Source organism: Chiroxiphia lanceolata, chromosome 27 (assembly GCF_009829145.1).
Source record: "Chiroxiphia lanceolata isolate bChiLan1 chromosome 27, bChiLan1.pri, whole genome shotgun sequence".
NCBI lineage: Eukaryota > Metazoa > Chordata > Aves > Passeriformes > Pipridae > Chiroxiphia > Chiroxiphia lanceolata.
In genome coordinates, this window is record NC_045663.1 from 2,227,737 (window position 1) to 2,255,508 (window position 27,772).

A 27,772-nucleotide genomic window follows, 5' to 3' on the forward strand; every position below is an offset into this window, starting at 1 on the left:
TCCAATGGGAAGCAACTCCAGTGGGAAGCAGTTTTCCCTCGTAGGGACGCGTGGCTTTGCCGAGGGGCTGGATCACATTCACGTTTGGGCACCGTGGGTACAAAACCACTTAAATCACAGAATCATGGAATCAGCTGGGTTGGAAGGGACCTCCGAGATCATCAAGTCCAACCCTTGATCCAACCCCGCTGTGGTTCCCAGCCCATGGCACTGATGCCACATCCAGTCTCAGCTTAAAAACCTCCAGGGATGGAGAATCCACCCCTTCCCTGGGCAGCCTATTCCAATGGCTGAGCACCCTCTCTGCAAAGAAATTCTTCCTAATCTCCAACCTAACCCTCCCCTGGCACAGCTTCAGACCCAGCCCTCTTGTCTTGCTGATGGTTGCCTGGGAAAAGAGACCAACCCCCCCCTGGCTCCCCCCTCCTGTCAGGGAGTTGCAGAGAGTGAGGAGGTCTCCCCTGAGCCTCCTCTTCTCCAGGCTGAACAGCCCCAGCTCCCTCAGCCTCTCCTCACAGCACTTGTGCTCCAGTCCCTTCCCCAGCCTCGTTGCTCTCCTCTGGACCTGCTCCAGCCCCTCAATGTCCTTCCTGAGCTGAGGGCCCAGAACTGGACACAGCACTCAGGGGTGGCCTCACCAGCACTGAGTCCAGGGCAAGAATCACTTCCCTGGCCCTGTTGGCCACATTGTTCCTGAGCCAGGCCAGGATCCATTGGCCTTCTTGGCCACCTGGGCACACTCTGGCTCCTGTTCAGCTTCCTGTCAATCCAGGGTTTGGCCGAGACACAAAATCTCTCCCTTTCCTTTCCTGCTGGACGTCTCTGATATGATTTTTGGCGAGGCCCCAGGGTGGCACGGCTCAGAAATGAAACCGAAACACCGCCGTGCAAACTCCCAGAATTAAGATCAAAGCTCCCTGGAAACGCTCCGGTTCTCTGGCCTCTCGCCTTCCCCCCGAGCTTGGGCTCGTCCTGTTTTAACTCCATGGCCAAGGATTTGGGCTGTTCTTGCCTCAAATGTTTTTTTTTCCGTGCTGGGGCTTCTTGGCCAGGTGATTTAGGGGGTGAGATGGGAATAACAGTTGGTTTCTGGTAGCCCAGGCATCGGCCAGCCCTGCTTAAACACACACAGCTCCACGGGCTTGTGCAACATTCCCTGGTTTGGAAAAGTGTCTCCTGAACCTCCCAGTGCAGGTGCCCCATAAAAGGCCTCTGCTGTGGTTGGAGCCTCACATTTATTGGCTGCAGAGAAGGGAAAGTTCTTTAAAAGCCTCCACACACCACGTTTGCTGAAGGAACCTTTCATTGTTCCAGTCTCCTGCTTTTGTAGAGTCACAGAGTGGTTTGGGTTGGAAGGATCTTGAAACCCGTCCAGTTCCACCCTAGAGGTGTCCAGTGGACACCTCCCACTAGACCAGGTTGCTCCAGTCCCTACCCTTGAACATTTCCAGGGATGGGGCAGCCTCAACATCTCTATTTCAAACCCAGATCTTGTTGAGTGCTGCAGCTACAGATCCTCCAAGTCCTCTCCTTGCACCGCTTCGGTTATGGCAGATTTTCCTGACTTCTCCTTTGAAGATCCCTTCCCCTAAAACCCCACAAACCCAAGCTCCAGAGCTGTGTCTGTAGAGCTCCTCGCTGAAGTGTTGAGGCTCATAAATTGAGGCAGGCATTGGCTCTGTGTGTGAACAGAGAGCTGGAAATTCCTCAAAGAAACTTCTGGATCCAGCAGGGCTGGAAAACCAACCGTCCCGAGCGTGGAGGGAGAAAGGGAAGAGACAGGGAAAAAGAAGGGGGTCTGAGCAGGGTCTGACTTTGGAGACATCTTGTAATGTATAAAATTCTTTAAATAAAGAGAGCATTTTTACAAAGCCTTTGGAGATTTGGCTTAGCCCAGACTTGTACTAAGAGACAAAACAAGCTCTCCAGCTGTGTACACACAGCTCCTCCCTGCCAAGACAAACAGAGCCCTCGCTCTGCCGGGAGATGTTAAAAGTTACACTTTTCTCCAAGAGGCTCCTGGCCGGGCAGATTGGGGGGTTTGGAGCCAGGTGAGGTGCTTGGGAATGACCTTCCAAGGATCGTTAGCGTGGCAGGGAAGGTTTAACCCTTCCAAGGAGAAAATGGGTTCCTGCTCCATCCCTGAGTTCGTTGAGTCCCTAAGCACCAGATTTGCTGGAGATGGGACCACTGCTGGATTTCTTTGAGGTTTGAGGTGTTCACAGGAGTCCTTGGGAGTCTCCAGTGGCAGGAGACTCAAGTAACAGGCTTAGATCATCTGTAGGTCTCATTTTAGCTCTAATTCTTGTTCCCAAAGATTCTTCTGAGGGAGGATTAACTCAAAGCAGAGCCTGAAACCCACTGGTGGGGTTTTCTTTATACTCATAGGTGGAAAGGACGAGTTTCATCATAGAATCCTGGAATATTCTGAGTGGGAAGAGACCCACGAGAACCATCCAGTCCAACTCCTGGCCCTGCCCTGTTGACTCATATTCCACTTGCCACCAACCAGGACCTCCAGGTCCCTTCCCATGGCACTGCTTTCCAGCCTCTCCTTCCCGAGTTTGTCCAGTTGTCCCATCCCAGGGGCAGAATCCAGCACTTGTGTGTGGTAAATTCCACACCTCTGGTGATTCCCAGCCCTCTCATTTATCCAGGTCTCTCTTCAGGGCCTCTCTGCCCTCGAGGGAGTCGACAGCTCCTCCCAAATTTGTTTTATCACCAAACTTCCTCAGTGTCCCATCGAGTCCTCGGCCTTTTGGCCAAGATCCTGGGTAGGGTGAGGGATCACAGAGGGATCACCAGTTCTGCCACAGGCTCACATGGACCTCTCTGCACTTAAAAAGTGAGATAACAAGTGAGGAGCAATGGCCAGAAACTAAAACACCAGAAATTCCACCTCGATGTGAGGAAGAACTTCTTCCCACATGGAGAGCACCAGGGAGGGTGTGGGGCACATTCCAAACCCACCTGGGGCAGTTCCTGTGTCACCTGCTCCAGGTGACCCTGCCTGGATGATCTCCAGAGGTCCCTTCCAACCCCAAATATCCCAGGATTCTGCCAATCCCTGAACCCCATCTCTGGAACATCACTTTGGACTGGTGAGCACTGAACGTGCCCGTGTTGGTGTTGGTAAACAGAAGTCACCAACCCCCCCCAAAAATCCACCCAATATCAGATTTATTTAGGGTTTTTCACTTGACTTTCTTTCTCTGCGACCACAAAAAGAAATCCCTTGGCTTTTGAATCGGGATAAACTGAATTTCTGAGGATAAACTGAATTTCTGAGTGCTGGGAGCAGTGGGGGCTCCAGTAAGAGGCTGCTTTGTACTGGGAGCAACCCGAGCACCTTCACACTTCATTCAGGAAATTCTCCACTTCAGAGGGAAATACCTTAAGAGAGAGGTACTCCCAGAACCTCGGCATCATTTCCTGCCTCCCCCTGACATCTTCAGGGATGAGGAACTAATGACTGCATTGTACAACCCCAGCAGCCTCTGGGAACGTGAACTCCCATTACATCAGTGTGGGAGGAAAAAGCTGCAGAGCAGAAAAAAATGAAGCTGTGGGGGGACAGAGGCCAAATTTTTTTTTTTATTATTATTATTTTTTAATGGTTTTACGGCAAAAAAATGAAGCGTTTTGATGTCATGTCTCTGATTTCACCCTCCTGCAAGTAGGAAAAAATGAGGTGTTTGACTCAGGTGATGGTTTGAAGCCCCTCCTGTGGTGCCAAGGATGAGGTTTTAGTTTGGGTTGTTGGGTTGTGGTTTTTTTCCATCCCTGTGGATGCCATGAAAGAAAATCTTCTTTTCCTTTGGAGAAAAAAAAAAAGCTTTTCAAGAGTAACCTCCTCCATCTTTTGGAGGTTCCTGTGATCTGGCTGGTTCAGAAAGGCCCTGGGGGTGTCTCCATGTCCTCTCCTCTCCCTGGTTTCCAAAAATTGGGGATGTTCCTGAGCGCAAACACTTGAGCTGGAAGCCAGCTGTGCTCTTGAAGCCTCGGAATTCCCAAGTCCCATATCCCAGGAAGAGCCTTGGAAGGGATTTTGTCCACGTACAGATCATATCATCCAGGATTCTGCTGCCATCGAGACCCAGCTTTTTCTATTTTTATATAAATATGTATTGATTTCAGCATATGTAACACAGGGATCCCCTCTGAGCCTGTGTCTGTAGATTCACCAAAATTTCAAAGGGATTTTCACATCTTCGGGTTTTTTTGGGAACTCAGGATTCCTTCTTAACTCTCACAATTCCAATCCTGGAAGAAACCTCCATGAGCATTGAGTCAGATTAGTGGAAACTCCCCAGGTTGGCATATTTTTATATGTTTTACCAATTTCTCAAAGATCTTGGCTGCCCAGAACAATTCCTCTTGTAATTCCATTTAATTTCTATCACTCTGAAATATTTAAGCCCTGGAATAATTTATAAGGATTTTTATTTCTATGATATAAATACTGATGTGGTCCAATCCTGCCAGTCAACCTTGTCCAAGGGAAAGCTCAATCCTGATGGATCTGTCCCATTCCCTCCAGCTGCAGCTTCTCCAGTGACAGGCACCCCGTGCCACGTGTAAACAGGACAGAATCCCATCCAGGATTCCAGCTTGGAACACACAGATGGATCCAGAGGGTGTCTCAGCACAGGCTGAACTTTAATCCACTCACATTTCCAGCTGCTGGGAATGTTGTAGGATACCCCATTACTCTTCCTTGGAAGGCCTCTCCAACCTCCCCCTCCTGAGTTATTCAGTGGCTTCGTCTCAGATTTTTCCTCTCATAATGATTTTTTTTTCCCCCTCTCCATAAATTTCCAGCCTCATTTGGAAACAACCTCCCAGGATGAATTTGGGAGGAAAAGATGGGGAATTCATTAGTTTGAGCTGCCCAGTCGGTTTTTGGTCTGGGGATAAATCTCAAGCTGGCAAAAGTCTCCCCTCCATCCATGCCCAGCTGCTCCAAGGGCTGCTCTGGAGACAGGCTGGGAGAGCTGGGGGGGTTCACCTGGAGAAGGGAAGGATCCAGGGACACCTGAGAGCCCCTTCCAGAGCCTAAAGGGGCTCCAGGAGAGCTGGAGAGGGACCTGGGACAAGGGCTGGAGGGACAGGACACAGGGAATGGCTTCAAAGTGAAAGAGGGGAAATTTAGATGGGATATTGGGAAGGAATTCCTCCCTGTGAGGTTGGTGAGGGACTGGGATGGAATTCCCAGAGAAGCTGTGGCTGCCTCATCCCTGGAAGTGTCCAAGGCCAGGCTGGAGAAGAGAAGGTTCCAAGGAGACCTTAAACCCCTTCCAGGGCCTAAAGGGGCTCCAGGAGAGCTGGAGAGGGAACTGGGACAAGGGATGGAGGGATAGGACACAGGGAATGGCTTCCCACTGCCATTGGGATATTGGGAAGGAATTCCTGGCTGTTAGGATGGGGAGGCCCTGGCACAGGTTTTCCCAGAGAAGCTGTGGCTGCCCCTGGATCCCTGGAAGTGTCCAAGGCCAGCTTGGAGCAACCTGGGATAGTGGAAAGTGTCCCAGCCCGTGGCAGGGGGTGGGACTGGATAATTTTTAAGGTCCTTCCAACCCAAACCATTCTGGGATTCTGTGAATTTTTTTCTCCCCAGATGAGCTTTTTATTAAATTTCCATGTTCACAAAGAGATTCCTCCTCCTCCCCAGAAACCAGGAGCTCAGCTGGCTTTTTCCTGGTGCTCAGCTAAAGCAGATGTTCAGACAGAAAGCAGAGCTCTTAGCTGAGCTCTGTGATGAAGTTCCTCCTCCTCAGCCTCCTTCCAAAGGTGAGGAATAACCTCCCATTCCTCTGCCTCGTGGTAGAAAAAGCATTTTGATGTCAGAGCTCCGTAAATATTCCTGCAGGAAAGGTCTGGCAGAAACTTCCCTGCATTTGGTTTTTCAGGCTGCAATTTGCCCCCTGCAGACAGGTTTCCTTGAACAAATAATGACAGGTTGTGTGAAAACCACATTTCTTCCCCCTGTGGAAAACCAGGCAGGGGCTCTGCTGGGAGCACTGGTGGGCTGGAGGTGGATCCTGCACATGGAATGTCCCTGTGTGCCCCTGGGTTTTATGGTTTATCCTTAATGAGACAATCACAGGCTGCTTTTCCCCTACCAGAGGGAAAGGGGGAAAAGTTCTCCAGAATTATTCTCCAGCATAGATGTTTAATCCCTTCATTTGCTGTTTGGTGGCTCAGGGGTCACGGTGCCCGGTGGGAACCAACCTCAGAGTTCATTTCCTCCTGGGAACAGCATTCCCACGGCTTAGCTTTATATCTGGCAGGAATGTTTGGACTGGAATTCTCCCAAACTGCTTTTCCTGGGTGCAAACCTGTTCCAGGCAGAACAACAGGTCACAAATTTGGCTGAAATAACAGCGAGGAGGTTTCCAAATAAACCCACTCGTGAAACACAGGAGGGACAGAGGGAGATGCTCTTCACCTTGGTAAGATCAGGGAAGACCTGGAAACCCAGCCAGATTTTTGGGAAGTCCTCACTCCATAGTGTCTTTGCCATCAGCTCCTCCCAGAAGGAAGATGGGCAAAAACCTCTGCCCAAAAATGCTTCCCACTGGTCAGACATGAATTCCTCCTTCCCTTACTCACTCCTGTAAGGAACACACAGTCCAGGAGGCCACAGCCACCATCTCCATGCCCTTTTTTTCCAAGAGCCTGTCCATAGTCATGTTCCCAAGGACTCTGAGAGGTGCAAGGCTTCCACCACCTCCACTCCTGCACCTCCATCCCTGCCCTAACCAATGTCCTGACCCTGAGGTCTCTCCCAGGACACAGGACACAGCTCCAGCCCTCCCAGACATTCCCAAAACTGCTGGAACTCCCATCCTGGTGTGTTCTTTGTGCCTCAGATGCTGCTGGGAGTGCAGGAGGAGGGTTGTGCGTGGGGCTCCAGCTCGGGTTTCGTCGGGGGCCGAGGCTTCGTCAGGAAACTGTAAAAATAGGACAGGAAAACTAAAAAAAAAAAAAACCCAAAAAAAGTTTCTCCCTTCACTATTTCCTTTGGATGTGTTTTTTCAGCACTTGGAATGTCTGGCCTTATATAAAAGTGCCCCAGCCAGCTTTTTCTTTTCTGCAAAAGTCCAAACAGTTAAACATGAGGAATGTGGCTGTGTTTGGATGAGGTAAGGAAATGACTAGGTGGAGAAAGTATTCCATGAGAAAGGAGCCCTTTAAGGAGACCCTCGTGCTGTTCCCTCTGCAGCCCCCCCTCCCTCCCTCCCAAAGCTGTCACGTATCAGCTCAGGCTGAGAGGCTGAGCAGGGATTTGGGAGCCCAGAGCCACGATCCCGGTTGGAAAATCTCCGTGTTCGCCCTGAAACAACGGCAGGGCTTGGGAGTTGTGTCATTCCAGGGGTGTCTGGCTGGTGGCTTTTGGGATGCTGTTCCCCCTGTGTGCTGTCCCATATGTTCATGGAGCGCCAGGACAAGGGGGGAATGGATTCCCACTGCCAGAGGGGAGATTTGGATGAGATATTGGGAAGAAATCCTTCCCTGGGAGGGTGGGGAGGCCCTGGCACGGGTTGGGCAGAGAAGCTGTGGCTGCCCCATCCCTGGAAGTGTCCAAGGCCAGGTTGGAGCCATCTGGGATAGTGGGAGGTGTCCCTGCCTGTGGCAGGGGGTGGCACTGGATGAATTTTAAGATCCCTTCCAACCCAAACCACTCTGTGATTCTGTGGTCTCTCCAGGAGCAGGGCATCCATGGCTCCATGAAACATTTAATTTTAAGCTCCCAGCTGTCCCAGCAGGTCCTGGAGGGCACTCACACCCTCCTCCAGGGAACATTCCCTTCCTGCTTTTGCATCTTCGGGGATCTGAATTCCCACTGGAAGCATTAATTGACTCAGGGACACCCTCCTGGGTCGGTGGATGTTGTAGATGTGGAGAAAACTCTGATTTTATTCCCTCGGGAATATTTTCAACCCAAACACTTCTCTTCAAAAGTCCTTGATCGAAACCTCCCCATTCTCCCAAAGGGGTGATAAAAACCAGCTAAAAGGGAGTAAAATGTTAGTTTTAAATGCCTTTTTTATTCCCCCCATAGAGAAAAGTGGGAATTTAAATCCACTTTTAAACCCAGTGTTTCACATCCAGTTGAAATTGGGTACGAAATAAAGTTGTAAATGTTTCAGGTTCGGATCCAATTTCAGTTCAGGTGCTACAAAACCTTTGAAAAATGCCCTTGGTGAGAGCAGTGCCCAGTTGGTTCCCTTCTTCAAAGCAACCAGCCTGAGCTGCTGAAAGGAACATTTCCACGCCAGATAGCACCAGTAAATTCTGTTGTATATCCCAGGGAAATGTTCCCTATGGAAGATATCCCTTGTTTTCCCTCAGCATCGGGAAGCTGAGCGCCGGATCCAAAAAAAAAAATCAATGTTTGAGTGGTCATTTTAAATAGTCTGAAGCTGATTGTTCTGTTCTAATGAGTCCAAGCTGCTTTTTCTGGTGGGGCCCTGGTTTTGTCCACTGGTGTTTCTCACCTCGTGGAGGAGGTGAGACAGGTTCTGGCTTCAGGAGGGTGGGCAAAGCCAGCCCATGGCACTGATGCCACATCCAGTCTCAGCTTAAAAACCTCCAGGGATGGAGAATCCACCCCCAGTTCCCTGGGCAGCCCATTCCAATGGCTGAGCACCCTCTCTGCAAAGAAATTCTTCCTAATCTCCAACCTAAACCTCCCCTGGCACAACTTCAGACCGAGCCCTCTTGTCTTGCTGATGGTTGCCTGGGAAAAGAGACCAACCCCCCCCAGCTCCCCCCTCCTGTCAGGGAGTTGCAGAGAGTGAGGAGGTCTCCCCTGAGCCTCCTCTTCTCCAGGCTGAACAGCCCCAGCTCCCTCAGCCTCTCCTCACAGCACTTGTGCTCCAGTCCCTTCCCCAGCCTCGTTGCTCTCCTCTGGACCTGCTCCAGCCCCTCAATGTCCTTCCTGAGCTGAGGGCCCAGAACTGGACACAGCACTCCAGGGGTGGCCTCACCAGCGCTGAGTCCAGGGCAAGAATCACTTCCCTGGACCTGTTGGCCACACTGTTCCTGAGCCAGGCCAGGATCCATTGGCCTTCTTGTCCCCCTGGGCACACTCTGGCTCCTGTTCAGCTCCCTGTCCATCCACACTCCCAGCCCCTTCCTGCCTGGCTCATGGTTCAGCTCTGATTCCATGGTGTCTTTTGCAATTCGAGAAGGAGACACAAGGAGTAACCCCGGAGTAACCCCTGAATAACCCTGGAGTAACCCCAGAATAACCTGGGACTAACCCCAGAGATAAGGAATTTACAGATGGAACGTGTCGAGCGCGGTTTTAGCTGGGAATTAACGCGGCAACAGGATCAAGTGCCTGGATATGAGGCTGCTGATGGATGTTGGGAGAGGAGCTGAGGGCTGTCCCCCGCCGGGGGTTCGCTCCTGGCCGGGTCCTTTGGGGAGGTGGAGTCAGGGGGGTTGTTTTTAGGCAGCTAAACCCACCTTGCCGTGGTTGAAGCTTCCCAAAAATCAAGCCTGATCACGTATTTCTTGCCATCTCTGTAAAGAGAACTTCACCTGGAGGTGGGAAGGTAGAACCATCCGTGTCCCACCACTGGGCTCTTCTTGTTGTAAAGCTGAGCAAGCTTGGAAGAGGAAGCAGAAATCCCAGTTTTTCAGCACCTCACCTCTGCTTTTCCAAGGAAAAAGCAGAACTTCTGAGGGACAACTTACCCTGCACTGAGGTTCCTGGAAGATGAGATCCCGTAACACGGGCTGGAAAAGGGCTTTAGACATCTCCTAAGCGTCCGTATTTCCTTAATAAAATTTGATTGGTGCCTCATTAAAAATTTAATAATTTGCCCGTTCGAATTAGCAACAGATGGGAGCTGGAAGGCAGCCAGGCTTCCTGGCCTCCAGACTGCAATTTCCTTGGCTTCATTCCCCTCCAAAGGAGTAATCTACATAGGAAAATCTATTTTTGTCAAGTGCTTGTTTCAAAGGGGGTGTTCTCCTCACAATTGTGCTTTCATTAGGATCCATCTCCAGGAATTCTTGCCGCGGCGCTTCCGTCTCCAGAGGAGGTGGGAGGTGCAAGTCCACCCCCTTTCCTGCATCGGTTTGGGGTTATACATTTATTAATCTGACTTTCTGAGTCCCTTTGAGGGACGTCTTCTTCTGCTGCTTTTGGTATCTCGATAAAATTCGAGTCAAAAAAACCAATATACGGTTATTTGGTAACTCACCTTTGCAAACGTGGCTCGTGGTTCTGTTCAGGCTGCTAAAAAAAAGGGGCTTTTTTTATGAGATCCCGTCACCTTTACACCTATTTCACTTCAAAATCAGTGCTTTCTTTTCCCCTCAAATCCTTCTTGCTGTTGATCTCGGTGACACCCACAGACCAAACTTCTCGTTTCGCTTTTATCAGCGTTAATTTTCAAGCCTGACTGTGCTCCCAACTGCTCAAGAAACACAAATCAGAGGGAGCATTAAGCTGGAAACAAGCAATTATTTTGCTAATTGGTCCTTTCCCAGGATTTCTTGTGTGTTTTCCAGGTGGGACAATTCTAGCCCAGGTTAAACTCTTCCCCTTTGCCTGTGGGTGCCTGTGGCTCGTTGTTCAGGTATAACCACCCCCCCCACACGACTTTTTGGTCGCTTCACACATCAAATCCAAATATTTCACTGCAAAGACAGCTGGGGGTTAATCCTGGAGCTGATGCAGGAGTTGGGTTCACAGGCAGTCACTAATTACTGGACTCTTCAACCTCGAAATTCCCTCAGCAAATCTCAGCCAGACCAACACTTAACTTCCTCAGACAGTTCATGTGGAATTTTCTGGGTTAAAGGTCTTTTTTTTTCCAGCCACAGATCAAACACTTACACGAAATCACCTATTCTCAGCAGAAGGCAAAAACCTTATTATTTCAGAATTTAGTTTCCTGCTGTGCCAATATCCCTAATCGAGGGTCAAACCCAACATTCCTCAGTGCAAGCAAAGCCCTTCAAAAATCCTTTTTTTTTTTTCTTTTTTGGTTTTAAGGGATGGGAGGATCCTGGTTGGGAATGGGAAACACACCAGTTGCTTCTGCAGTATCTGGGGTTTTAAAGTTCAAACTGCCAGGGGATCTTTTAAGAGTTAAACTGAAGGAATTAATCATGACCCAGAATGGTTTGGGTTGGAAGGACCTTAAAGAAGGTCCTTAAGGAAGGAAGGGACACCTCCCACTAGACCAGGTTGCTCCAAGCTGGCCTTGGGCACTTCCAGGGGTGGATCTTTGCTCCTAAACAAAATAAAATTTGATTGCTTTGCTTCACAGAACAGGTGAAACTGCAGCCCTGAAACCACCTCTTCTTATTTTGAGTTCATTTTGGAACCAGCACAGGCCTGAAATTTCTCTTCTTTTCACCACTGCAGGGCTTTATTTTTATTTTTCCCCCTCAGAACTTGTCGATTTGCACCCGAACGGCCGAGGAATCCTCGTGTTCCTGTCGGGACCTAACCCCTGGATGTGTTTTTTTTTTTTCCCCCCCCTTTTCCCAGATTATCGGACCGGGCCGTGCTTCAGCCAAGTGAACAACCAGATGTGCCAGGGCCAGCTCAGTGGCATCGTCTGCACCAAGACCATGTGTTGTGCCACCATCGGCCGGGCCTGGGGACACCCCTGTGAGATGTGTCCTGCCCAGCCCCATCCCTGCCGCCGGGGATTCATCCCGAATATCCGCACCGGAGCCTGCCAAGGTCGGTGCCATCGGGGATGTGCCCGGGCTGGGATAAGGGAGGGAGGAGGAGAGTGTGCCAGGGGAGCCAAAGGAGGGAATGCAGAGAATAGGGCAGCAAAATAGGGGACAAGGAGAATAGGATATGAAAACAGAGTCCTAAAACAGAGAACATGGAGAACAGGGCCCCAAAACAAAGAATACAGGGAACAGGGCCCCAAAACAGAGCCCTAAAACAGGGAACACGGAGAACGGGGCCCCAAAATAAGGAACACAGAGAACAAGACATGAAAACAGAGCCCTAAAATAGGGAACACAGAAAACAGGGCCCCAAAACAAAGAATACAGGGAACAGGGCCCCAGAACAGAGCCCTAAAACAGGGAACATGGAGAACAGGGCTCCAAAAGAGGGAACACAGGGAACACAAGAGAACAGGGCCTCAAAACAAAGAATACAGGGAACAGGGCCCCAAAACAGAGCCCTAAAACAGAGAACATGGAGAACAGGGCCCCAAAACAAAGAATACAGGGAACAGGGCCCCAAAACAGAGCCCTAAAACAGGGAACACGGAGAACAGGGCCCCAAAACAGGGAACATGGAGAACAGAGCCCCAAAACAGAGAACTCTCTGTGTGACTTTGCTCGATCCGTCGTCATGTCTCCCAGAGCAGCACCACGGACCTTGGATCTCCCATGGGATCATCCAGGATCATTTTAGCTCAAAGATTCTGGTCACAGTGCGGTTCTCCAACCTCCTCCACCCCACAAGAGGGGGTGAATCGAGGCTGGTTGTTTCTCCAGGTTCAAAATTAAACCCCAGCCTTCCACGGGGAACGAACCGCGGGGGGACGGACACGCGGGCGTTTGCTTTGGAAAGCATTCCCAGACTTTTGTCTCCTTCTTGCTTGTGTGGATGAGCCAGGAATACCATTTAGGACCATTTCCTGTCCTTCACCTTATCTCTGAGGGGGTTTCTGAAACGTGATCTTGGAGCAAAGCTTTCCCCTCCCACGTGGATCCGTGGGACGGCCGCGCTTCCTCACGTCCCTGCTCTTCTTCCCGCAGATGTGGACGAGTGCCAAGCCATCCCTGGCCTCTGCCAAGGTGGGAATTGCATCAACACCGTGGGTTCCTACGAGTGCAAGTGCCCTGCAGGACACAAGCAGAGCGAGACCAGCCACAGGTGTGAAGGTAAGGAAGGCTCGGACCTGCAGGATGCTCAGATTCCCAACATCCTGAGGGCACAAGGGGGTGGAAATCTCGAGGATCTCTCTGCTCACGGGGCACTTCCAAGGAGAGATGGGAGAGATCTCCCATGCCAGGCTTGATCCTGCCTCCCAGACAGGGCAAAAGAAGGGGTTTAATCTGTTTATTTGGTTCCCAGAGCCCCAAGGCAAGGAAAGGAGGAGCAGGGCTTGCCTGATCTTCTCTTAAACCAGAAAGAAGGGGGTTGGATTTTTCAGGCAGGTGTTTTCTGAAGGATATTTTCATGGCAACACAGACTTAAATTAGAAAGAAGGGGGTTGGATTTTTCAGGCAGGTGTTTTGTGAAGGATATTTTCATGGCAACACAGACTGACTGGATGGAAGGGATCTCTGGAAGGCTCTAGGTCTCTGCTTAGCTCAGCTTTCCAACATCCTGAGAGCACAAGGGGGTGGAAATCTCGAGGATACCTCTGATCACAGGGCACTTCCAAGGAGAGATCTCCCATGCCAGGCTCAATCCTGCCTCCCAAAGAGGAGGAGGCCCTGCAAAATGAGGTTTTTAATCTGTTTATTTGGCTCCTCTTGGTTCCAAGAGCAGCAGGGCTTGCCTGATCTTCTCTTAAACCAGAAAGAAGGGGGTTGGATTTTTCAGGCAGGTGTTTTCTGAAGGATATTTTCATGGCAACACAGACTGACTGGACGGAAGGGATCTCTGGAAGGCTTTAGGTCTCTGCTTAGCTCAGGGATGCCTTCAAAGCTCAGTCTGATCAAGCTTTGAAAACTCAAAGCCTTTTCTTTCGAGGCTCTTCGTGTGAGGTGTGAGAATTTAACAATTTCCAGGCTGGTTGTGGTAGTTAAGGGAGAACTCTGGAAGTTTTCTGGGAGCCCCTGGAACTGCTCTTTGCTCCTGGGCTTGGGGTGAGTTGGTCCAGTGTATGCCTCAGATAAATTTGGGGCTCACCTAGACCGGGACACACAGTTCTGTGGGAGAACATGGATGGAGCATGTTGGGATCGAGTCCCACCTTGCTGGATCCCTCAGGAGCTCCCCCTCCCTCTCATTCCTCTCCAAGGCTCTGCTGTAACCAAGACAAGAGGTGAGGAATGCACTGAAATCCAGACCTTCAACATGGAATTCGTGTGGCAAAGCTACACAGGGAGAGCACTTAGAGCATTCCTGACAGCATTCCTTGTCTCAGAGGGGTTTCTTCCAAGCCATTTTTTTCCAGGAAAGGAGCATCACTGCTCCCAGGGGATTGTTCCCATACTCCCACCTTCCTGTAATCCAGGAATTTTCCTTGCTGAGATAATTCTAGTAGTCTCCAGTGCCCGCAGAAGCTGTGGCTGCCCCATCCCTGGAAGTGTCCAAGGCCAGGTTGGAGCACCCTGGGCTAGTGGAAGGTGTCCCTGCCCGTGGCAGGGGGTGGAACTGGATCATCTTTATGGTTTCTCCCAACCCAAACCAGTCTGTGATTCCAGGATTCTATGACCTGGGTTCAGCCCCTCAGAAAACCTTTTCCCAAAGTGGAATACCAAGCTCCAGAGGTCAATCCTTGGACTGGGGGGGATGGACCTTCTTTTATCTCCAGAAGACATCTGTGCCTGTGGTCTTCCCTGGCAGGATGCCACGAGACTTTCCCTAAAATTCCAACAGCAAGGGGGTTTCTTGCAGTGCTCTGACACCCAAGGACCTGAAACCAGGAGGGTCCAGCCCAGCCTTTTGATCCATGTCTGGGGTGAAGGACCCGAATCCGAGGGTGTCCCGCGGAATTTCTCTGCCCTGCCCTGGGACTGTGGGCAACAAAAAGTCGTTCTTGTCCTTGCTCTGCCTCACCCACGCTGGCTGGGGAGCAGGCAGAGAGCATCTGCAATCAGTTTAGCTGGAATCCTTGAGATTAAAACCAATCCATTGTCTGGGTCTGTTGTCCAGATGCTGAGGGGCCCCCAGCGCCTGCCAAAGCAGCACCATGTGGCCATAAACAGCTGCCTTTCACTCTCCTTCCTGCATGGCCATAAAAAGAGACATCTCCAGCATCCACAGGGTTCTGTTCCATCACTTATCTTGCCTTGGTTGCTAAGGAGACCACGGAAAGAGGAGGCTTTGCTTGGGTGGGATTGAGGGATCTGGGAGTCCTTCTGTGGGAACGACATAAACAGGAGGGATGCTCTAAAGGGATGGGGTTGGGGTTGCTTGAGGGGGCTTGTTTCCCACATGGGAATCACCAGCATGTCCCATCAGGATGATCACAGAATTGTGGGATCACCTTTGTTGGGGCATCACTGCTCCCCTCTAGGAATGTGCCCCGTGATTCCCTAAAATGATGTGAATAAGAGAATACAGAGGCAGCATCGTGTCTGCTGCTCACACCTGATAAATTTAGGAAGATCTGAGCTCCTCTCAGAGTTTGCTGAGTGCTTTGGTACATCAGGGAGTCGAGAATCAAAGCTGAGGATCCAGTTTGAGGATCCCAATTCCCGACCTGCTGCCAAAAATCTCCATCCATGTCCCCTCCTCCCCGAGCCAAGGCTGAGAACCAAAATAACAACCACAGGCAGAAAGGGACAGATTTATTCTTCACCCAGGTGTGCTCCAGGCCTAAAATCTCCATGCTGGAGCAGTTCCCTTGTTGAGTCCCTGGGTTAATTTTAGAGCTGGTGAAAGGAGGGATTTTTCTACATGCACCAAGCCCTTCTTGCTTTAGGAAGGGAAGATGCTTCCCTCTCGCTTTCAGGTTTCCTCATCCAAGCCCCAGCATCCAGGAAATATCAAAACTAGATGGTAAATTTTATCCCTGATTCCCAGGAGCTTGTGTTTTGTGCTCAGGAAGGTTCCTCCTGGGGGGGGTGAAGTCAGCAGATGGGATTGTGCTGGAGCCAAAGGTCAGAGCCCGGTGTCACCAGGGCTGCTGATTAATGATGTCTCCCTAATTAACAGCAGCAGCATGTGCCACTAATCTCCTCGGGGCTGTTCGTTGGTGGGAACAGGCAGGAGGAGAGATAATGTTGGGGCTTTCCCATCAGTGATACTTATCTCTTAACACAAAAGGCACCTGGAGTTGGGGGCTCTGCTTTCAGTCCCCGAGTCCCTGAAGAATAAAGATGCTTTCCTTGTGTGGAATAAAGATATTCCAGGCTGATAGTGGAGGCCCTGAGCTCCCAGGAGGCTGCAGCTGGATTTTTGGGCCTGGATTTTGGTCAACTCCAGAAGGAAAACGAGGTTCCTTTTTTTTCTCTCTGCTTAGTTTTGGACCTGAATATCCTCCAAGTTCAGGGTTGCTCAGTTCCAGGCTTGTTTCTGCAGCTCATCCCTGACAAATGTGACACTGCTGTGATTCCTTTTGTTCACTGTATTCCCAGGGAACTGGAGGGATCAGGAATTCCTGAGCTTGGATCTGTGCAATGTCTAAGGAGAACTTGAGTTTCTGAGGGATATGAGCGGCCTGTGAATCATGGAATTCATGGGGGTGGATTTGGGGTGGATTTAGGGTGGGGAGGGGTCAGGCTGCTCCCTAAAGCAAGGTTGGAGACAAACCATAGCACCCAAAATTGGGTTTATATTGCCCAAAAAGATCAGCAAGGAGGGCAGAAGTTGCCAGTTTAGGGCTGAATTAATAGATCCTATGCCTGGCTGATGGGGAAAAAAAGGGGAAAAAAAAAGCAGGATTTGTGGAGGTTTGTAGGGGAATGAGAAATGGAGGAGCTGGAGAGAAGCTCATGGTTTATCCAGCTGAGTAAAATCGTTGAGGAGGACGCAAGAAAACCCTCCTGGTGCAAAATGGAGAGAGGAAAACATCAAAGCTGAGCTCAGCCCCATCCTCCTGATGCAAAGCCCTCGATCCATAAATCACAGGGAAGTGGGGGGGGTTGTTACAAGCAGTGACATTTTAAATTATCCTGGAAAAGCGGCTGTAAAAATCGCACCGAGGGAACGGCTCCGTGGTGTGCAGTTAAAGGGTGGAATCACTGGCTGAACAAAGCTCTTCCTGCCACAATTCCAGTGTTCCCCTGCCAAGAATTTTAACTTTCTAATAGCCCTTCCTGTGCTGGATGACAACATGCCAGGCCAGCTCTGCTATCAGTGAGGCAAGGCCAGGATGCTTCCAAAGGGAATGTCTCGCGTCCCGAATTGTTCCAGGGTGATGACATCCCAAAAAAAACACAGGGAGAAACACCAGGGAAGGGAGAGGAAGGCTCTGCATGCTGTGTGCAACAAGCTCTGTTCAAATCCCTCCAGCAGAAGTCCTTTTTGACCACTCTTGGCCTCTCCAGGAGGTTTTGCCGGGGCAGAACGAAGCCTTTAATTACAAATATCACCAATTTTCGCTCACCCCTTTCTATTTAGATGTTACTTATGTCCTTCTTTTGTCACCAGGGGCACAAAATTCCCTGTTTTCTGACGAACACAAGGCTCTATTTTTCACTCTGTCCAACCTCATCCCTGTTTCTGCACAGGGGAGAGGGATCTTTTCCACGAGCTCGGCTGGAACTCGAGAGCCGCTTTATTAGTCCCGTTTCAACCTTCCTGCAAAACTCCTACAGAAGAGCTCATTGTTTTGGCCCCATTAAAAGCTCATTTCCACGGATTTGGGGTGGTTTGGAGGGTTCCATTCCTCTCCTCTGTGGTTTCTTTGTGCTTTCTGGGAGGGGAGGTCTCAGAGTCCCGTGAGTTTGCCGTCGAGGCCTGACCTCTTTGCTACGTGACAGGGGGATGTTTTCTCCATCAAGACCTGGGGGTTTTTTTTTAGCAGATGGAGAAACTGGGGTTTCAGCATGTCTGTGGGCACCGTGTTGGATGGGCTTTGCAGCCTCCAGCTCCTTCTGGAGCTCTGTAGCCTTTGGCTCCCAGAGTTTTCAGCCGTAAGGACCAGGCTCCGACTCCAAGCCAGAGGTGGAGAGCAGATCCAAAATCAACGTTTGCCTTGAATCCTGCCATTGTCTGCACAGCAGAGCAGGCAGAATGTTGCTTTAATTTTTAACAGAGGGCTGGAAAAGTGGTGGAGGAGCCAGGCTGGAGCTGGAAGGGTTCCCTGCCCAGCACCGGGTGTTAATGGGAGGTGGATGTACCCGTGTCGGGCTCTCCCTGGCTCAATGAATCCAAACCAACTTTACAAAGGGAAAACCAAGAAGGCAAAAAAATGTGTGGTGGGGGAAGAACTGAAAGAACAACAAAGCCCAGAGCTCAGGTTCCCAAAGCACAGGATGTGCAAGGCTTGAGGAACGGCCTCTTTTCCTGCTCCTTGGGTTGCTGCTCTGGGCCGGGCTGGGATTTTCAGGGAGGGAAAAAAAAAATTGCAGTTGGATTTAACCTCTTGAATTCACTGGTTTTCCTCAAGAATGGAGTGGATTTGCTGCCCACACACCCCTCTGGATGACTGGCTGTGTTGTAGGTATCGATCTGGCCCCCAGCCCTCTGATGCAACAACTTTCCCAGTGCTACACACGAGTATTAAACTGGTTTTTTTCACTAATAGTACAACCAGCTTCTGCTCCACAAAGCTCTTTTCCTTCCAGTGCTCTGTGAATTGTAACCCAAGGCAGGGCTGTAATTAAATGACAGGGCAGGCTGGAGTGATAAAATCTCTTTTTCACTGCAGGGGCCCAGGTGGGGGAAGTGTTTTCTGTCCTTTTTGCTTTGCTGCCTTGGGAGGTTTCGAGTCCTTTCCCTGAGCATCAAAGAGCCAGAGGAGCAGGGGAAGGGCTCAGGGGACATCTCAGGTGGTGGCTGAAAGCAGAATTTTAGTCCTAAAAAGCCAAGCAGGGAAGTGTCTTCCTGTTTTTAGTAGAATAGAATCATAGGATCACAGAAAAGAACCACAGAAGGATCCATGAGGATCATCCAGTCCAACTCCTGGCCCTGCCCAGGACACCCCAACAATCCCACCCTGACCCTGAGGGGGTTGTCCAAACACTCCTGGAGCTCTGGCAGCCTTGGGAAGTGCCCATTCCATGGGCAGCCTCTGGGGGAAGAACCTTTTCCCTAATTCCAGGTTAGACTGTGGATAACCCGTCCTGTGCACTCGGGTTTGATTTTGTGGCTGTTGAAATCGAGGTTTCACTTGGTCCCTCCAGTCAAAGCTGCAGCCAAAGTGAAACAAGTTGTGTTTGTGACAGGTTGGGTGAGCAAGGACAGGGGGAAGGTTGTTCCTCTGGCCACATGGGGCTCCCACTGGTGGGAATCTTTAAATCCAAGCTGGAATTTCGAATGTCTCAGTTTTAATTTTTATCTTCTGTTGGGACTGCAGATGTGCCCTCAGCATTGTGGAATCATGGAATGGGTTGGGTTGGAAAGGACCTTAAATATTGTCAGATTCCACCCCCCTGCCATAGGGCAGGGACACCTCCCACTAGCCCAGGTTGCTCCAACCTGGCCTTGGACACTTCCAGGGATGGGGCAGCCACAGCTTCTCTGAGAAATCCATCCCAACCTCTCCTCACCCTCCCAGCCAGGAATTCCTTCCCAATATCCCATCTATCCCTCCCTCTGGCAGTTTGAACCCATTCCCCCCCTTGTGCTGTCACAACAGCTGCTGCTGAAAAGTGCAGGAACTTCAGGAAGAGCTGATTGTGCCTGGAAATGGGAATAACAACCAACATCAGCTCAGCTACGGGGAATCCCAGACTGCTTTGGGATGGTTTGGGATGGGAGGGACCTTAAAGCTCCTCCAGTTCCACCCATGCCATGGGCAGGGACACTTCCCACTGGATCAGGAGGAGATCAGAGCAGGATTAAACATCCCCTGCCTTTCTCCCTCCCACCTTCAGGGCTGCACTGGCACCTGCAGCCACTGCAGGGCACTGTGGGATCGCGATTCCCTTCCCAGCTCCAGAATTCCTCACTTTCCTACCGGACAAGGACCCGAGTCACCGCCCCTCGGGGTCACTCACACTGTTTTCCCTACGTAAATTTCCCTCCCCTTTCTCGTATCCATCCTCACACCCAGGAGTTCTGGCTCCCAGGTGACCCTTTCCCAGAAAATCTGGTGGATGAGCTCTTCCAAAAATTCCCTCCACCCCTTCCCACACGAGGGGTCTTTAGCTGTTTTGTCTTTTTTTTTTTTTTGGCAGTTTTTTTTGCAGATTAGTCTTTTTTTTTTATTTTAGTTTTTTTTTCAGTTAGTCCTTTTGTTTTTCGCAGATTAGTCTTTTTTTTTTTTAGTTTCGTTTTTTTTTAGTTTAATCCTTTTGTTTTGCAGATTAGTCTTTTTTTTTTGATCAGTCTTTTCTTTTTTGCACATTACTTGGAGACTCCATGAACCCCTCAGTGTGGGAGAGTCTTGGGAAGACTCCATGAAACCCTGAGTCTCGTGAGAATCCATGAAACCCTCAGTGTGGGAGAGACTCCATGAACCCCTCAGTGTGGGAGACTCTTGGGAAGACTCCATGAAACCCTGAGTCTTCTGGAGACTCCATGAACCCCCTGGTGTGGGAGAGTCTCCACGAGACTCCATGGATCCCTCAGTGTGGGAGAATCCTGTGGAGACTCCATGAAACCCTGAGTCTTGTGGAGACTCCATGAAACCCTGAGTGTTGTGGAGACTCCATGAAACCCTGAGTCTTGTGGAGACTCCATGAACCCCTCAGTGTGGGAGAGTCTCCATGAACCCCTCAGTGTGGGAGAGTCCTGTGGAGACTCCATGAAACCCTCAGTCTTGTGGAGACTCCATGAACCCCTCAGTGTGGGAGAGGACTCCATGAGACTCCATGGATCCCTCAGTGTGGGAGAATCCTGTGGGAGACTCCATGGATCCCTCAGTGTGGGAGAATCCTGTGGAGACTCCATGAAACCCTGAGTCTTGTGGAGAAATCCATGAAACCCTGAGTGTTGTGGGAGACTCCATGAAACCTGAGTCTTGTGGAGACTCCTGAACCCCTCAGTGTGGGAGAGTCTCCATGAACCCCTCAGTGTGGGAGAGTCTCCATGAACCCCTCAGTGTGGGAGAGTCTCCATGAACCCTTGGTGTGGGAGAAATGTCCCTGAACCCCTCAGTATGGGAGAGTCTTCATGAAACCCTCGGGGTGGGAGAATGTCCATAAACCCCCTCGATGTGGGAGTGTCTCCATGAACCCCTCGGTGTGGGAGAGTCTCCATGAACCCCTTGGTGTGGGAGAATGTCCCTGAAACCCCTCGGTGTGGGGAGTGTCTCCATGAACCCTCGTGGTGGGAGAATGTCCCTGAACCCCTCGGTGTGGGAGTGTCTCCATGAACCCCTCGGTGTGGGAGAATGTCCCTGAACCCCTCAGTGTGGGAGCCTCTTGTTGCCCGTAGCAGACCAGCGATGACCTGGAGCATCCCACGACCACCCCTAACCCCACTCCTGCCCCTCTTCGAGCCGGATCCGGGCGGGACAGGAGACTCTCCGAAGGCCAACCCCGCCCTGGGTGTGTTCTCTTGCAGACGTGGACGAGTGCGGGGCCATCTCGGGCGCGTGCGACGGCGGCGAGTGCACCAACACCGCGGGCAGCTACGTGTGCACCTGCCCCCGGGGCTTCATGACCAGCCCCGACGGATCCCGCTGCATTGGTGAGACCCTAAACCACGGCCCGGCCCCACAGGTCATGCTCTGGAACCCACACTCCCCCAGGAGCACCCCCCCAGACCCCTCATGGGGTTTGGGTTCCGAGGCCATCCCGAATTCCTGCCCGGTGATGGGAATCGAACCTGCAGGGCACTGGGAGGGCACTGGGAGGGGCTGGGAGGGGGAGTGGGGGGGCACTGGGGGTAGACTGGGAGGGACTGGAACGGATTGGGGAGGATTAGGATGGACTGGGAGTGGATTCCGGAGCACTGATGGTAGACTGGGAGGACTGGGAGGACTGGGAGTGGATTGGGGAGGATTGGGATGGACTGGGAGTGGATTGGGACTGATGGTAGACTGGAGGCACTGGGAGGGACTGGGAGTGGATTGGGGAGGATTGGATGGACTGGGAGTGGATTCTGGAGTACTGATGGTAGACTGGGAGGCACTGGAGGGACTGGGAGTGGATTGGGGGAGGATTAGGATGGACTAGGAGTGGAGACTGATGAGAGGGAGGCACAGGGGACTGGGAATGGATTGGGAGGATTGGGATGGACTGGGGGCAATGGAGGGGAGTAGGGGGCACTGGGAGGGACGGGAATGGATTGGGGAGGATTAGGATGGAGGGAGTGGATTCCGGAGCACTGATGGTAGACTGGGAGGCACTGGAAGGGACTGGAATGGACTGGAGGATTGGGATGGACGGGGGGGCACTGGAGGCACTGGGAGGCACTGGAAGGGAGTGGGAAGGAGTAGAGGGCACCTGGGAGGACTGGGAGGGAATTGGGGAGGATTGGGATGCACTGGGAGTAGACTGGGGACACTGGGAGGCACTGGAAAGGACTGGGCAGGCATTGCTGGTTAGAGGGTCTTGGGGGATTGGGGTGGATTTGGGAGATCCCTGAGGGAGTTTTGAGGGTCCCTGAGGGGATTTAGGGGGTCCTGGATCAGGTTTTAGGGAGGTCCCAGGTGGGTTTGTAGAGTCCCTGAGGGGATTCAGGGGGTCCTGGGTCAGTTTTGAGGGGGTTTGGGGGGGTCCCAGGTGGGTTGTAGGGTTCCTGAGGGGATCTGGGAGGGTTTTTGTGGGTCCTGGGTGGGGGGTTGTTTCCAAGGTCCCTCAGGGGCTTTGGGGGTGTCTCTCTCAGCCCTGCCTGGCCACGGCCCTCAGGGCTCCCACCACCTCTGGGACACAGCTCAGGCTGTGCTCTGAGCCCCAGGCAGTTGGAAAGCCCCTTTTCCATGTGCTGTTCTCCACGTTTTCCTGGCTGAAATGGTCCATCCTGGTCCCTCTGTCCCTCTCCATAACTCGGACCCTCAGGTGCTTCAGGGCTTGAAGGGGTTGCTGAGGAGGAAGAGGAGTGGGGTGGGAAGGTCTCTTGGTGGGATTGTGGTCTGTGAGGAAGGATCCTTGTGCTTCTGCCCCTGGGATCCTCCCAGCTTGCAGGAGGATCCCAGATATCCCCCCCTTTTTCTCCTGCATGAAGCGTTATCCAGGGAGTGATCCCAGTACTCCCAGTACAAACTGTGGCCACGGGGTGTGGTTGTGGAGTGTGTAAATCCAAGGAAAAGCTTAGGATCCTTCCCAGTGGTGGGAACATCCCCCCAACTGCCCATTCACCCACTTGCTCTGCAGAGGTGAAAGGGGGAAACTTTTCCTCCAAGTGTTTATGAACCAGTGCAAATAAACAGGGAATTTTCTCACCTCCTCCTCCTCCCTGCCCATAAATCCCAGTTTTCCCAAGCTAAGGATCCACAGGGCTCCTTTGGCTCCACCTCCCTAAACTCAGCCTTTTGGAGGGGGTTGCTTTGCCCTGAGCTGGTTTTTTTGGGAGAGGAAGAGGAGCTTCCCCAGCCCAGGAATCCCAGACACCCATCCCTGGGGTCACTGGGATGTGCTGGGAGCTCTCCCACAGCATCCAAGCCCGGCACCAGCACAATTCCCAGGTTTCTATGGAAATCCCAGCCTTGTGGTGCCACCAGCAGCTCGGTGGGGTTGGAATGTGCTGCTCCACCAGCTGATCTCTCTCCCAGTTCGGCTCAAAGTGTCCAAATTTCAAAGCTTCTTCCCCAAACCGGCCCTGAATCCAGGAAAGCTGAGTTTTCCTGCCTCCAGCCTAAAGCCTGGAGCGAATCTTCCACCTTGAACAGCTCAAAATTCCTCTCCAAAGGCTTGTAAATATTTGATGGGCCATCTCTCTTCATGCCAGACAACAATTCCTGTGATAAACAGATCAGTTTGGTGTTTGCTTGCTCTCAGCAGGGGCCCTTGCTTGAGTCAAAACGAATCCCAGGATGTTTTCACCCTGTTCAGAAAGTTCATTTGCCTCCAGAAAGCCCAGGATTGGGAGGATTTTGGAAGGAGGGACTGGCACAGAAAAGGCAAAGGTCGTTGTCGCTGCAATGCAAAATGTCAGGCACAGCTGGAAATCCTGGGAGTTAATAGAGCAGGGAAAAAAAAATTAAAAAAAAAAAAAAAGAAAAATCAGCTCCAGATTCTTTTCTATCCACAGAACCTGGAGCAAAATTAGAACATGTTCTAATTCCAGAAAGAGAAACGTTGTTGTCAAGTGTGAGTAAGAAGCAAAGCACGAGTTCCTCTTGTTTGGGACTCCGATGGATTTTTAACGAGGACAAAATTCTTCTTCTCCTCCCCGTTTCCCAGTCCCTGCCACGAGCCCGGGGGGGATGAGTGTGATGGATGAGTCATATGGACTTTTCCTTGAGACCAAAGCTAAATGAAAAATTAGAAAGCCCACGTTTAAAAATAGCCCCCGAAGCTGACTGAGCTGCAGTGGACCGGGAGTGGATCCGAACTCCCCACGTCACCTCCCTGAGCTCATTTTGGGCCAGGGCCGTGTTTTTTTTGGCCAAACTCACAGTTGCTCTTGGGTGTTTGTTGCCCTGGGATCCAGATTTTTGCAAACTCTGCTTCCATGGTTGTGTTTTTGGTGTGTTTTGGTTGTTTTTTTTTTTTTTTTTGAGAGTTTACGGCGGCGATTTACGTCCCATGTGAAAATAAATCAAAGGAATGGCTGGAAAAATTGGGAATTAATAACTAATTGATTAATTGTGGCCACTTATTTAGAATTATGGCCATTTATTAATCATGGCCACTTTTCAGGGATGAACAGCATCAGGAGAGAGAGAAGAGAGACTGTCACACTGGTACCTCTGAGATGTTTAGGTTGGAGGTGACCATAGTGTCTCTCTCTATATATAAATATACAAATATAAAAATATATATAAAATATAAAAATATATACATATCTAAAAATATAAAAATATAAATATATAATTATATAAAATATATAAAAATATAAAATATATAAGTATATAAATATATAAATGTATAGAAATATATCAAATGTATAAAATAAATAAAATAGAAATAAAAATAAAAATATATAAATATAAATATATAAATATAAATATATAAATATATATGTATATATATATCTATATATATCTCAAAGGGCACCAGCACTGGCCATGTGGTGCTTTGACATATTCCCCTCCCTTTTTAGTGATGCAAACACCTTTTTTTTATTGCATTTGAATAATCTCCCGGAGTTTTTACAGCTGAAACAGCAAAACCTGGGGCTGGAGTTGATCCCCAACCTCATTAACTTCTCTCACTGCCCTGCCCAGTAAAACCCCCCCAGCAGCAAGGCTGGAGAAAGCCCGTCATGGTTTGAAATGAGCATTTATTGAACCCTTCAGCCACCTGGGCTTGACACAAAGAGTCCAGTCCCACACGTGTTCATAACAGTTTCATTCATTTCTGCCTCTAAAAGCCGGGCTGGGAGGGGTTTTTTTGAGGTTTTTTTGAGCAGAAGGATCTGCTCCAGCAGCCTGGGAGGGGTTTTTTTTTTTTTTGTTGCTACAATGAGTTTTCTCTTCGAGAACAGCTTCAAAGGACGATTTTCCAAGGAGGGGAAAAAACGGCCTTTCAGATGCATTTGCAGACCTGCACGTGGTGTTCCAGCCCTTGCAAACCAGAACATTGCTTTTTCAGCTCTTTTTTTTTTTTTTTTTTCCCCCCTGGTAGTGCAGCAAAGCTCTGAGGAGATTTGGGGTTTCTCTCTGCTTGGGCAGCATTTGGCAGATTTACAGCCTCCAGTTCTGGGGAGGGCCAAGCTTTGCTTTAGCCTTGCAAAATCCTGGGCTTGGGGAAGGTTTTGAGGGTGTCACTGAGGGCTTCACCTGCCTGCAGGGTTTTGTCCACTTTGGGCGTTGTCCAGGAGAGAAAAAAGCAAGGGGAGGAAGGAAATGTGAGGCTCATGGAATCGTGGAATGGCTTGGGCTGGAAGAGACCTTAAAGCCCATCCAGTCCCACCCCCCTGCCATGGGCAGGGACATTCCCACTATCCCAGGTTGCTCCAACCTGGCCTTGGACACTTCCAGGCGTGTTTGGCTTTGGTCACTTGAGCTTCTCAATTTCTGCTCGTGGCGAGACACAAAGGGAGGGAAATCCCCTTAAATTCCTCTTCCTTAATTCCTGGGAAGTGGCACCAGAACTTCCCATCCCTCCCTCCCTCTCTCCCTGCCCCAGCTCCCTTCCTTAGGATTTAAACTGCAGGAATCCCCTGCAGGTGCATGACAGAGCTCAGACACCTTGTGCAGACCACAGAGAGGGTGTGTCCATGGAATGGGAAGAGAGGGTGTGGAATGGGAAGTTAGGGATAAACCACGCTGGATAACCTTCTATCCTGCTCCTCCTGGCCACCAGGACACGCTCCCCGTGGCCCAGCTGGGGGTGCAAACCCTGCGAGATCCCCGTGGAAGGTCCCAAAACTCCATCTCCTGCCTAGTAAACCCTCCCCAGCCTTTCTGACCCAGAGACCTCAACCAGACCCGGGGCTCCATCCCCCACCTCCGGGCACTCTCTAATCCCACTTGGAATTGCCCCTCCCGTCTCCCTGCAGCATTTTCTGCTTTCCTGGGGGGTTTTGTGCAAACTCATTCCCGGAGCAAGCTGTGGAAAAGGAGAAGGAGGAGGAGGAGGAGGGCAGGACAAGCTGTTCTCCCACCTCCAGCGTGCGGGTGGCCCTGGAGGAGGTCACAGAGGGACTGCAGGGACACAGCTCTTCCCACCCACCCCTCTCCCTGCCCGAGGCAGCTGCGGATGAGTTTTTAATTAGCTCTGACCTTCATTTCGGAGCGGGATTGTTGCAAACCGCGGCAGAGCAGCTGAGTTTAATCACCGGGGGCCAGACGGAACAAGGGCTGCAGCGTTTTCCCCGTGTCACACAAACTGCTGTGACCCCTCCCCGCCTTGTCACACTTGTCAGCACTTCGTCTGGCCGGGGGGAAGGAGCCGGAGCTCTCCAACCCTTCCTGGCTGTCAGCCTGCCTGCCAGCCTTGGGGAGATCCAGCAGGCACGGGAGGAGCTGGGTGGGGATCTCTGATGCCCCGAAGGGTTTGTTTATTCCAAACTACCCCCCTCGGATCTAGGAGTTCGTTTAAGCTCAGCCCTGAGCCCTCGCAAGGATGACTCCCGTCAGAGGGTCGAGGGGCGGCTTTTCCAAGTGGTCCCAAAATCCTGCCCTGGGTTGGTCAGAGAGGAGCTGCTTTTGGGAGCCAGAGGGGGCTACGGAGAATCATGGAATGATTTGGGGTGAAAGGGACCTTAAAGCTCAACCAGTCCCACCCCCTGGGCTTTCACTAGCCCAGGTTGCTCCAACCTGGCCTCGGACACTTTCCAGGGATGGGGCAGCCACAGCTTCTCTGGGAATTCCATCCCAGCCCCTCCTCACCCTGCCAGGGAGGAATTTCTCCAGAATATCCCACCTAACCCCGCCCTCTGGCAGTGGGAAGCCATTCCCCAAATTGTCCTGTCCCTTCACTTCTGCTGGATTACTGAAAATTCCCGAAACCAAGTAACCCCAACCTGCTCCCCGTGTGGAAACACAGCCCTGCCACCCCCCAGCACCTGCTGGAACCTGCAGAGACGTGGGCAGTGCTCTTGCTTCACCAGAGATCAAGGCTTTGGGATGACCCAGGTGGTTTGTACTTCCCATCTTTAGGATTAGGAGCCAATCCAGTGTTGCATCAACCCCCTCTCTCAAATTTCCCTCCTCCGGGTGTGGCTTTGGTGGATAAAGTTTCCAGGGAGGGATCAGTTCCTGCTGAGGGGTGGGAGGGCTGTGCCTGAGGAAAGAGCTGCTGGTTTAGTCCCCCTGGCTTTCAGTGGGGTTGGTGTCCTGTGCAGGGCTCTGGGGTGGAACCACAGCTCACGGATCTGACAGCTCCAGGCAATTCATCTCCATTAGAGCCCAGGCTGCTGTCAGCCCAGAGCCACAGCTGACACAGCAGAGGAGACTTCCCCCCTCATTAATCTCCTGGAGATGAGGGAG

The 27,772-nt window shown here is 51.1% G+C and overlaps 1 protein-coding gene across 1 annotated transcript in view; it reads left to right on the plus strand.

The window, feature by feature from the left end:
- Positions 1-27,772, plus strand: part of FBN3 (fibrillin 3) — a gene marked incomplete at its 5' end in the record, with an annotated part of 119,392 nt that overhangs the window by 28,911 nt on the left and 62,709 nt on the right. Inside the window, 3 exon segments of the mRNA XM_032711677.1 lie at positions 11,519-11,716; positions 12,760-12,885; positions 21,295-21,420. Coding sequence (XP_032567568.1) covers positions 11,519-11,716; positions 12,760-12,885; positions 21,295-21,420 — 450 coding nt within the window.